The sequence below is a fragment of the Crassostrea angulata genome, chromosome 7 (assembly GCF_025612915.1).
Source record: "Crassostrea angulata isolate pt1a10 chromosome 7, ASM2561291v2, whole genome shotgun sequence".
NCBI lineage: Eukaryota > Metazoa > Mollusca > Bivalvia > Ostreida > Ostreidae > Magallana > Magallana angulata.
The window spans coordinates 9564417-9577681 of NC_069117.1; the positions used below are offsets into that span (position 1 = coordinate 9564417).

Sequence of the window (13265 nt, forward strand, 5' to 3'; positions counted from 1 at the left end):
AACTAGGATAGGTAACGATGATAAGCTTATTTAAATATTAAAAGATGATGATACAGTATGCTGTCAAAGGGAGATTACATTTAGAAAGTGAAAGTAGAACTTAAATACATGTGTATGTATGCTGGCAGGAATCCCATGCTGGCATCTTATTATATTGTGCTACTGCTACTACATGTATTATGCTTACCTGAATTGGTCAACATCATAATGATAATCCAATTAAAACACAATAATGAATTCCTTTAGCTGATCTTAACTACCGTTATCCTTTTCTGCATACGGAAAACACAGACATGTATGTATGGGTGTTGCTAAAACGCGGAACGGAAAACGGAACGGAATGGAAAATATCATCACGTTTATCGCTTAAAAAGGGTATAGACTGGCCAGAAACGATTTACTTTGTATCTTTTATTTATATCTAATGAATGATTATCAACATGTTGCTATCTTATTTATATTCATATGAATGTCTATCAATTATAGCATTGTATTCATTCGGCTTTAGTTGAGTACGAAACGGAAAAATCAAATGTATACGAACTGTGAAACATTAACATGATTAAACGAGCAAATTAGCTATAACTTTTTACTTATTTCTCTTATATGGTATTGCTGGCATATTAGCGTAACGTACGCAGTTAGTGAAAGCGTTTTATGCGTGTTTTGAGTATTTTTATATTATTTTCAAATATGATGTACATGTATATACTTACATCAAAATTGAATTTTCGGTGTTCTAGACGATCTTTTATCATACAGACGATACAGTATCATTGAGATGGAAGAAAAAAACTGTAGGACTGACGACATTAAACAATTAAAATACAGTAAACATTAAAATACCCGGGAATTTGTGAAACTAGTATTTTTAGCAATGCAATTTTGTTTACGTTTGCATTACAAAGCATGCAGTTGTTTATTCCAGCAGCTATATACATATGATCCGAATAGAGAGCTCTAGACGTTGCCTGGTTTGATTTTCCGATTATATATTGGGACTATAGTCTGTCGATCCCAAAATATTCATGCAGCACATTTGGACGATTTATAATGGAAAATGTTGACATCTTTTCTCCATTTGGAAGTCACTCAGAAGACCTTGCACAATTTTTCAACACTATTATCCGGGTCTGTTAAAATGCAAAACCCCGTAGACTTCTTTATTTTTAGCCGTGTATTTATACCAGCTGATAAGCTAGAGAGGACGTTTTAAAGAAAGAATAATGAGAATGTTTAATGCTCCTAAAAGAGAATCGCTTGAACCCTGAGGTATATATAAATATACAGCAAAAATTGAATCGAGGATATTTTGGGACAGAATATAGTGGTCAATGCATGTACTGTTAATTTTGAGGAAATAAATATTCTTGAATAAATAATCTAATATTGCTAATCTTTCAAAAAAAATTAAAAAGGTACATAAAGTACATCGTTTTAGCATACTTAACAAATCTATGAGGTAAATAACATTAGATAAGATTTTCCGCTTTCCTTCCGTTCCGTTTTCCGTTCCGCGTTTTAGCAACACCCATGTATGTATACACGTGAACCCATCTAATCGAAGAGCTGGGTAAAACTAGTACCCGCTAATAAGACATGCAAATCTGTGTTGTGTACGTAACTTCAGACAAAGATCAGTCATTTGTAACATGCATGTATTTTTATGACCTATTCTTCAAATCCACTTGCACTATTTTATTAGGTAAATAACAGCTTTAAGGTGGTGCAGGACACCTGCATATTGTGATGTACATGTATACTTCCTATTGAGATAAACAATAAAGTATGTTGAATATTGATTAAATATATACCCCCCAAATAATGTTACCTAACATTGAAGCGCAATGGATTAGAGCGTTTACATGTCTGTAAGAGCATTGGGGTCCAAGGTGTATTTTTGGTAATTTACGAATTTTCATGGGGAGGGGGGTCTGGACCCCTCACTCCCACCCCTTCTCTAAATCTGTGCACACGATGATGTTCATGTAGGCACACAGAAGCAAATCTAAAACCGGCAACCGCCACGGGGAGGGGGCATAATTTAATTTTTAATTTTGTTTGTAATAATTATATAGACCATTATACTTCCTATGACATAAAATGTTAAGATTATTGATTAACTGAAAATTCACTGCAAACAGTTATACCCCAAATTGCACATAAAGTGCTGCTCATGTCACGATGTGTATTATCATATGGGCAGGGATCTCATCCTTCAGTTATGAAAATTATAATTTTTAAATGTATTACCGGAGTTTGCATGTAGCCTTCATTTTTAATTAAACTGGTACAAAACAGTGTTATTTAGGGGCAAACACATGGTGCGGGTATTACTGTCTAATGACAGCATCTAGTTTAATTTGTTTACGGAACAAAACGCTCAGAGATGCGGAAGGAATTAAAATTCATCGTGAATGGACTAAACTAGTTGTGATTTGGCGTTTGCGATTTTGATCGAGACTTAACGGGTAAAAAAAATTCTTTCCGGATGTTGTAGAGTTATTGTAGACTTATTTTCGTAGAAAACGCATTGATAGTAAGTATCATAAAAATGTTATCTTATCAATCTGATAATTTTATATGTTCCAGATACATATACAGTGTATACTCTGTTTTATTCAGTGCAACTTGTCCTTTTGTAAAATAAAAAAGAGTAATTATAATAACAAATTTTCTTTAAATGCAGTCGTAAAACGGTATTTTTTACTAAGCTCAAATTTTAAAAGTTTGTGTAGATTGTGTTTGTTATCCTATACAATTCAATATATGGTTTTAGAGATAGAAACAAGCCTGATCATTATTAGCTATCTCGGGGTCATAAACTTGGTTATTGCCAGTAAAAATGATATTAATGGGTTAGATATACATTACACGAAATGAATATCTCCAGTTATTTTACATTATCATTATATTTCCTATTATCAGACTAGACATAAATGAAAAGCAGTTGCCTGCCGGCATTAACCTTTTCTTGCAAATACACCTTTACCAACCTGCACTAGTCATATAATTAGCAATAGTCGTATTACTTACCTGTGTGAACCTTTACCAACCTTCATCGGTTATATCAAATGCAATGCGATTTCATCAATATTCGTAGAATGCCAAATTTCTTTGATTTCGTTGTTGAGTTGATCCATGAAATTAAATGTTTAGTGAGGTGCATTTCCTTATCATATCTTTTATACATGGGAACGTTTCCCACAAATTAACACATCCTTTAAACTGTGATTTTCACTCAATCATCGAAAATGGCAGGCCAAATTCACAAAAAATGAGCTAAACATAGTTTTGCATTCGATACATTTTATAAGTTGTAAACTTTAGTTTACGGACAATAAACTATAATGGTTATTGTACTAATCTTTTTCACATATGTAAACCATAGTTAACGCGATCATCTATGTTTCATAAGTGTAAACTCTAACATTGAAAATAAAATATAGTTTCACAATTCTTAACCATAGTTTACGAATCCAAATTAAAGCTGACTGATGTGATTTGTAATTAGATGTTTGTGTCATGTTGTGTATAGGGAAAATATGTTGTTAAAGTTTGTTTACAAATAGCAGATAACCTTAGGTTAGCATTTGTAAACTATAGTGAACGACAGGTTGATATTCTTTTACAGATTAAAACCATAGTTTACGGTTTTTTAATTATAGTTAACAATCGATAAACCTAGTTTATCATCTGTGAAACTATGTCAAGTTCATTTTGGTGAAATTGGTTTACATTTCTTAACTACAGTTAACGAACGTAAATTTAAGTATTGTTACAGATAAACTTAGATTAACATTCGTTAACTATGATCTATTAACATTCATTAAATGTGATTTTACAGATAAAACCTAATCGTCATATGTGGTTCATTGTTCGCAAATTATAGTGACATGTAACAGTCGGTAAATTATTACCTTGTAAAATTATGTTTTGCTCAATTGTGTAAATTTGGTGTGCCAAGTAACTTTCAATGAGACTAGATAATTTGCTGCATGTATATTAATTTGTCAAGACCTGCTAGAATTTAGTAGTTTTTCTCTAAAGAAGGTGCAAAGTGCCCTTTCATTGTGTCGTTTCAATAAAAATCTGTTAAGACAAATTCCAGAAAGTGTGAAAGGGACTCGGACACAATTTGAGCACAATTTTTAAAAATATTTTTCTCCAATTTTAATGTTTTCGATGGATAATATGGATATTTTTAATTATTCGTCAAAATTTGAAAGTCAAATATTGAGTCATTAGCAAGATGTATAGTTTAAAATTGTTTGCTTTGTAAACAAAGCTCGAGCCATGTTATTATTTACATGTATGTTTTATTGACCAGTATAGTTTCAATTAAATGTTGCTTTTTTCTGTTTATGATATGATTTATAAACACACTGAATCCGTTTTTCTTGTTTTCTACTAATTATTTTGTCAAAAAAATCCATATTATATTTCATATACAAAAAATAAAAGACTCGAGCTTTGTTCACATAACAATGAATTCTCACATTTGTATCTAGCATTCAAATTTTGTCAATCATCAAAAGTAAACTATTTTATATATGAAATTTTTTAAAAAAAGCGTTTGGATCCAAAATTGTGTTTAAGTCCCTGAAAACTTTTGCCAACTGTTCAGGTTCTATTGTTTGGCATATGCATAGTAAAACAACAATAATGATCGATTTAAAATTTACTTTTTTTCTCTTACTTCAAACGATGCATCTCTTGTCAGCACCCTTTCGGGCGAGTTATATATCTTGGATCATATTTTGAATCTACAGCGTTTCGTTAATTTTCTTCAATAAGTTTTACCGCTAATCGAAAAAAATACAGGAATCAATATCTTTAATACCGGTGTTGTATGAATAGCAGTTTTCACCCACATTAGCTACCCCCCCCCCCCCCCCCCAAACACACACACATCGTGGGGGTGTAAGGGCGACTCTATAGTAAAATTTCCCCCATATCAGGATATCTACCCCTATGGTTTTTGATTTTTAGCTCACCGAGACGAAGTCGGGGTGAGCTAATGCTATACCCCCGGCGTCGGAACCTGGTAAAGGTTTTTGTTGCAGGTCCTGTATCTTAGTTATTATCTTCACTATACCTGGACCTACTTATGGAACTTGAAATACTTGGATGTTGATTCTGGGCCATGAATTTCAGATGCTGGAGGAGGTTGAGGTTTTTGGAGCAGGTTAAAGTTTTTGGTGCAGGTGCCCTTTGAAAGCCATTTCTAAGTTACTGAGGGTCCTAATTTCACCTTGCATGAATGGTGCGTCTTATGACACTGATGCACCTGACAGGCTTGAATGCTAAATCTGAGCCATAGGTTTCGGATGCTGGATGAGGTTAAATTTTTTAGAGCTGGTTAAAGTTTATAGAGCAGGTGCCGTCTGATGATTATATCTGAATTATGTCTTGCCTTATTTTCATTTAACCTGCATGGATACTTATGATACTGATACATTTGTACTCCTGGCAGGCTTGAATGCTAAATCCAAGCCATAGGTTTCGGATGATGGATTAAGTTTATTTTTTTTTTGAAACAGGTCACATGTTTAATAGATAATAGTACTGTTTCAAATTTGCATATTTGATTTAACTATAATAAATGAATGGTGGAGGTATCTTCAGATGCAGAACATGTTATCCATTATCAAAGATGGTTAAAAAATACTCTTACCTCATGCAAACTTGTTTGAGAGATGTGTTTGTTGTAAAATGTAATAACATGATTCCTATGATGCAGTATAGTATGATACGAAACACTATTGTTTTATATAATACGATACAATATTACACGATATATTATATTGTAAGAAATTATATGATAAAATATTGTATAAATTTTTTTGGTATTTAATGATATGATATTGTATCATGATATTGCTGATATGTATAGTATTGTATTAAACCAGATGAAATTGTATCATATAGAATTGTAATATGTTATATTTTATCATATGATTACGATATTGTATTATATGATATTGTTTTCATGTTATTTATTATCATATCACATGGTTTTGTATGATATGATACATTATGTATCAAATTATATTGTATCTTATGATACAAATCAAATTAGGTATCATATATGATACAACATTACACAATACAATATCATAAGGTATCATACAATATAATTTTACAGGTTACAATATTATGATTTATCATGTGATATGATAATTTGTCATATGATACTATATTGTATCAAATATGATATTGTATTATGTGTTCAAATACAATAATGTTTTACACGATAAAACACCATTTCATATTTAAAATACAATATCATACCTTGATACATTGTTATGTCATGTTACAATAGCATATAGTGCATTATATAATACAATTTAATTATATTTCATCATATGATATATATTGAATTGTTTAGTATCTTAGGGTGCAATATCGTTGTTTTTTTTATATTATTGCATTGATAATCATTGTATCTTACAATATTATATTAAATGATAAACTTTAAACACCATCATCAGCCCCGTTGAGTGAAGTGGTGCAGTTTGTTTGCTTGTAAAAATGGCGACTCTCGGTCTCGATGTAAATTTAACATTCTTAATTTTCCGAGGTCGGTAGCGTGCTCCGGAGTCTAAGGCAAGTTAGGAGACGATATCAGCAGTAAATTACATAATGAATTTAATGGTAAAATTTATTTTTACAGAAAATGCGTATAAATAAGCTTAATCAGTCCAACACTATCGCAGATTTTTGAGCGCAATGAATATACATTTTTTCAATGGGTGGCACTGTAGCTCCCAGGTCGTCCAACCGAATTTTTCAGACCGTGAGCTACAGACCCGCACTATCCTTTCATCAATTATTATTGTTCCTCCTATACAGATTTTATTAAAATTAAATATCGTCCAAATATGACAGTACAATAAATTGAGTTTAAGATGGCTGGAAAAGAGGACCAAAATTCAAAACTAAAGAAAGACTGGTGAATATCCTGATTTTAATCGCGTTAAGCGACCGAGAATAGCATTAACAATTATTGAAAAATATTTAAGGACGTTGTTTACTCAGGATTTGAGTTCTAAAATCTGGATTTTTAAAAAGTTCAATTTCATGAGTTAAATTTGTTTTAAATACAAAAAGTGTTTATGAAATGAATTATTATTGACATAACAATCGATATTTTTTACTACTTTATGGAATTAGGCTTTGACAAAGTTTGACTTTTAGCAAAACAGGAAATTCGACTAAATTTTTGGAGGTACTATAATATCTAAAGTTGAGATTTTATGTGTTAGTAAACATAATTTTCTGTTGGTTTAATCTTACTTTTTCGTTCAGATAATCGTATGGCACACATTACAAAAATATTGGAAAATGCTTAAACATGATAAAAGACACCATAAGTCAAAATTTTGATCATTGACCTCATATAAATTTTATGCCAGCAGAGAAAGGCCAATATACTTAGTTAAATACTATAAATGTTTTAGCATTATCATCATTCAGTTTTTTGTTATATTGAATCAAATACGGGTAGTAATTTGAACACTAATAGAGGAAATTCGGACTAGAATATCTATAAAAATTGTTAATGAAAACTTAATGCTTTGTTTTTATTTAATGTCACTACCATTCATAAACTGTATTTAATTTGTTAAAGAGTTAAGCAATTTGTATTATTTTCACAATAAAGAAATCTCAATCATAGTGTAAAATTTTATGGATTTTCCTTAAATTGACCTCCTTTTTTGAAAGTGAAGAATAACACTACCATGTAGGGTCTATAACACAAAATAGTTGGTTTTTCATTATCATCAGTGGATTTTTTTTTCATTCTGAGTAAACGTCATCTTTAAAGTCGCTTTTGGCACGATAAAAAAAGCATTGGATTGAAGTACGACTAGTAGTTCTTGGCACGATAAAAAAGCCTAAGATTGACATTGAACGTGCATTGAAGGGACAATTGGTGTTGAGCTCTTTTGATGGCGTTGGGTGTTGGTGTGGATATGGAAGATATCTTGAAGGAACAGATGAGGATAACATTTCGATGTTCACGATCCTACGTAAACCACGAATGAAACTGCAGACTACGACAAAGTAGTAGATTTACCAATTCGTGACAGTCTGGTCCGTTTGAATACCGGCGCCAGATGGCTCAGTTGGTAGAGCATAACACGTAACTAGAGGTTCAGAGGGGCCCGGCTTCGAATTCCGGTCAGTCCGTCATCATTTTTTCCGTCCAGTTACATCTGGTGCCATACCAACCCCTGGAAATGACGGATTAACGTCTGACCGAGGAAGGCCATAAAATTATCTTCAGGAGTGAAGATCAATGGGGGGGGGGGGGTATGACAGTCAGGCCGCTTCGAAGACTGGCTCTAAAAATCTCTGTTGGTAGAGCCCCGCACCTGGCTAGAGATTCAAGGGTCCGGGTTCGAATCCCGGTCTGGTCAATCATTATTTCTTCCATCCCGTTACAAGTTCCTCATTGATATAAGCTAAAATCGATACAATTTTAATTTGATACGTTATCATTTAATACAATTAGATTTCAAATTAAATCTTACTTTTAAAATTACTGACAAATTCGTTACTTTAGGTTAGCAAATTAAATTTCTCTGATTAAGGTTTTTTTTACAGTAACGTACTGTAATCATGAGTTAATGATGTTATTTTCTTCCTTATACCGTTCTAATGATATTAGAACTTTACAATACTGAAATGTTATGTATGTAGATATTGAAAAAAGAAATTGTTGAAGATAATTCTGTCAGTTGGTTCCGGACCCATTGCAGTCGCTTTAGGTTGAAATTCGACAAGTGAATCCTGATACTTTGTAGATAAAAGGTTTAATTTCCCGTCTTTGTTATTAAACATTGGGTTTAAATTGATAATTGTTGTATTATACTTTTTAAAATGAATTGAATTTGTCATATCATTGAGTATTCAGCTATAGACGTGTAGCTAAGTGCAGAATTGTAGACTCCATTCTTACTTTCCGGATTTTTGTATCTCTACCATGACGTTTTATTGTTTTATCATTTAACTTGGTGACGTAACACAAATTGAGAACTGTGACTGATAGATGCCATGTGCGTTACCTTTGATGCTCTTTAAGCTACTTTGAGCAACGTGGGCAACTCCACAGGCTGCCTTCTGTTTTGCAATAAAAGTTGTAAATCCATAAACGACTTCGGCTACATCTGGCGTCGCCGGTAGGATTGGATTGGTACCAGAAGGCAGCAGTGGAGGATGGGAGACGAAGAGAAACTAAAGGTGGAACTGTCATCCCTGAAGTCAACACTGAAGGATGTTATGAAAAAAGAAGAAGGACTTTCACAGAAGGTCGTTTCCAAACCCAAACAAAGGAAACTAGAAAAGTTTTCTGGGAGAGCGGATGGGGCATACTCAAGTGTGTACGAATTCGTTGAGGAGTTCCAGCAAGTACTGAAGACCCGCCAAGCAACTACAGAAGAGCAAGTCGACTTTCTTATAAGTCATTTGGAAGGGCCGGCGAAAGATGAAATACGTTACAAGGCATCTCCAGAGAAGAATACTCCGCAAAAAATACTTACTATCCTGAAGGATGCGTTTGGATAAAGGGCTACCACTTCCGAGCTGATGACTGAATTCTACCAGTGTAAACAGGATTACTCAGAGACACTACGAGACTTTTCGCATAAGTTGATGAAGAAACTTGACCGTGTCCTGCGTTTGGATAATAGTTACGTAACGGATAAAGACAAGCTATTGCGTAACAAATTGAGTGAAAACGTGACAAATACGTGTCTGAAAAGAGAACTAAAGAAAATCATTCGAGCTCGCCCGACAATAACTTTCACAGACATTAGGGAGGAAGCACTTGTGTTAGCCAGAGATCAGGATGAGACTCCAGACTGACGTCAGAGACAACGTAAGGAACAACACTTCACCGTGTACTCGGAAGCTGCAGAAGAGAATAATCTTACAAAATGCATGACTGAGATGCGACACGAGATGGCAAACCTTTGACTTGAAGTCCAACAGTTAAAGCAAGGAAAGAAAGAGAAGACCTGCTACATGTGTCATCAGAAAGGACATTTTAAAAAGAACTGTCCAAACCTGTCCAAGGATTTAAACGGGAAGAACCTGTCGTCGCGAGCCGGACGATAGGGGGTGATCTACATATGAAAGGCTCGTTAGTTGGAAACTGTCCTGCTGTTACGATTGGCATTGGTGGTGTGACTGTTGAGTGTATTTTAGACACTGGTTCCATGGTTAGTACAATCACCGAGTCCTTCTACAATAAGTATCTATGTGATATCCCTATTGTGCAAGAATGCCACTTAAAGTTACGCGCAGCAAATGGCTTGGAAATTCCATATGTTGGGTACATTGAGGCAGATGTCTACGTCCAACCTGTGAACTTGCGCTTAGAGAAAAGAGGCATTCTGATTGTGAAGGATACACAAGGGCGAGAAATTCCAGGACTCTTGGGGATGAATATCATCAAGGAATGCAAGGACCTTGTGATAAGTGGATGTGGGTCAGCAGCACCAAAGTCATTCAGACAGACCATTGTATGCAGAATTGGATCAAGGCATTCAAGGACACTTCAGCAACTCTCGAGGGCATTGCACAAGTTGCAGGGACTGATTCTGTGTGTGTTCCAGCAAACTCTATACGTTTTGTACATGTGAGAGGTCCACATCGTAAACACTGGAAATTTCCTTCGACACCTATTTGTATTGAACCAAGCTCTCAAATAGACAGCCTCCTTATTATAAACACTGTGGTGGAGCAAGGATCAGGAGCGTACGCAGTACCTGTCGCTTATTTAACAAGCACGGACATCTGGATACCACCGAGGACTAGATTAGGTCTCATGAGTGAGTGTATGTTAGAGCCTAGTTCAGTGTCTAAGGTCGAGTTCGTTCAGACGAATGTTTGTGAACAGACTGTTGTGCCTCACAATGACATCGCTGCAGATGGAGGAACATCTTTAGACCTAACAGCCTTACTACCAACAGACCTGAGGTGTACTGAGACTCAAAAGAAGAAGATTGAAGATGTTTTTAAGAGATATAGTGACATATTCATTCAGCATGATCTGGATATGGGATACACTTCGACTGTTACTCACAAGATAGACACTGTTGATGATAAGCCTGTGTGCCAGCCATATAGGAGAATTCCACCTAGCCAATCCCAGGAAGTGAAAGAACACATTCAATCGCTGTTGGATAAGAACATTATAACAAAAAGCACAAGCCCATACACTTCACCTATAGTTGTGGTCAGAAAAAAGGATGGCTCTATAAGGCTGTGTGTTGATTACAGAAAGCTGAACCAGAAAACGATAAGAGATGCTTTCCCGCTTCCAAGGATAGAGGAGTCCTTAGATGCTCTACATGGTTCCAGTCTGTTTAGTACTTGGACCTTGCTAGCGGCTTTCACCAGATTGCTATGTCACTTACAGACCAGCACAAAACTGCATTTGTGACACCTTTTGGCCTTTTTGAGTACACAAGGATGCCGTTCAGTCTCTGCAACAGCCCAGCGACCTTCCAGAGACTGATGCAACATGTTTTCAGTGAGCTTGTTTTTCAGATCCTCCTCGTGTATCTAGACGATATTGTGATATATTCAAGAACTATTGATGAACACATTTCTAGGCTTAATACTTTGTTTCACAAGCTAAGAGAACACGGACTTAAGCTAAATCCTTCAAAGTGCCACTATTTCCGAGGTGAGATACAATACCTTGGTTACACTGTATCAGCAAAAGGAGAATCGACATCACAAGATAAGGTGAAAGTTGTACAAGATTGGCCGAAACCAAAAACTCTCAAGGATTTAAGATCCTTCCTTGGTTTTGCGAATTATTATCGTCGTTTTGCACGTAAATTTGCACAAACAGCCAAGCCCTTATACAACCTGATAGCTGTATGCAATGATGCACAGAAAAACACCAATGAAGTGAAAAGCAGAGTAGTTGAGGAGAACTGGAATGCTGATTGCGACAAGGCATTTGCAGAAATCAAGAGGGTTCTCACAACCAGTCCGACGCTTGGATTTGCTGATTTTTCCCGTCCTTTCATATTAGAAACTGATGCAAGCTTACAGGGATTAGGTGCTGTTCGTATGCAGGATCAAGAAATGGACGACGAATCATTGCGTATGCTAGTAGAACTTTTCATGGATCTGAGCGTAATGATGCCAATTACAGCTCTGCCAAACTGGAACTTTTAGCTGTCAAGTGGGTAGTTACGGAGAAGTTTAAAGACAACCTCTATGGTGCCAAATTCGAGATCTTGACAGACAACAACCCCCTGTGCTACCTTCAAAGTACATCAAAACTGGGTACAGTGGAACAGAGATGGGCTGCTCAACTAGCTATTTACAACTTTGAAATCAAGTACAGAACAGGAAAAACCAACCAAGCTGCCGACGCACTGTCAAGATTACCCAGACAAGGAACAGAGATTACAGCGAAGGTTTCTATGGTCATGTTAGAACAAGCTATGCAGACTTCAAATGAACACAGCAACATGACTGTGGATTGTAATGCAATCTACACTTTGCCGAAGTATAGCACCGAGGATATCCAAAGTATGCAGCAAGAAGACTGTCATTGGTCGGTTTCTCTCATATTTCAAGTCTGCATCTAAGCCAACAAGATCAGAGCGACAGAAGGAATCTCGACCAGCACTGGACATGGTGCGACAATGGGATCGTATGAAGCTTGTGGATAATGTACTCTTTCGACAAGTAAATGATCCGAACGAGGGGCTTCTTAGACAACTTCTCCTTCCACATTGCCTAAGACCAGAGGTACTAAGGCTTCTACATGATCAAGCAGGTCATCAAGGCATTGAGAGAACTATTACCCTTGTGCAGCGCAGATTTTACTGGCCTGGCTCGTACAAAGAGCACTGTTCTGTAAAAGTTGTGAGCGATGTGGAGTAGCTAAGATGCCACAACCTCCAGTACACACACCTTTAGGCCACTGACTATCATCAAAACCAAACCAGATAGTGGCTATGGACTTCACGGTATTGGAACGTTCAGCTGTGGGAGGGAGAATTTATTGGTAATGACCGACGTTTTCTCCAAATTTACTGTTGCCGTCTCAACCCGTGACCAAACGGCACAAACGACAGCTAAGATACTTGTCCGAGAATGGTTTCTGAAGTATGGCACCCCAGAACGGCTTCATTCGGACCAGGGTCGCAATTTTGTAAGTTTACTGATATCAGAGTTATGCAAACTTTACAACATTAGAAAGAGCCGTACAGCTGCTTATTACCCGG

General features: G+C 35.7%; 1 protein-coding gene across 1 annotated transcript; it reads left to right on the forward strand.

Moving 5' to 3' along the window:
• The first annotated feature begins 10468 nt into the window (after nt 1–10468).
• LOC128156537 (uncharacterized) lies at nt 10469–11455 on the forward strand. Its single transcript, XM_052818710.1, has one exon. The coding sequence runs from the start codon at nt 10469–10471 to the stop codon at nt 11453–11455; it is 987 nt and encodes a 328-aa protein (XP_052674670.1).
• Nucleotides 11456–13265: the final 1810 nt, after the last annotated feature.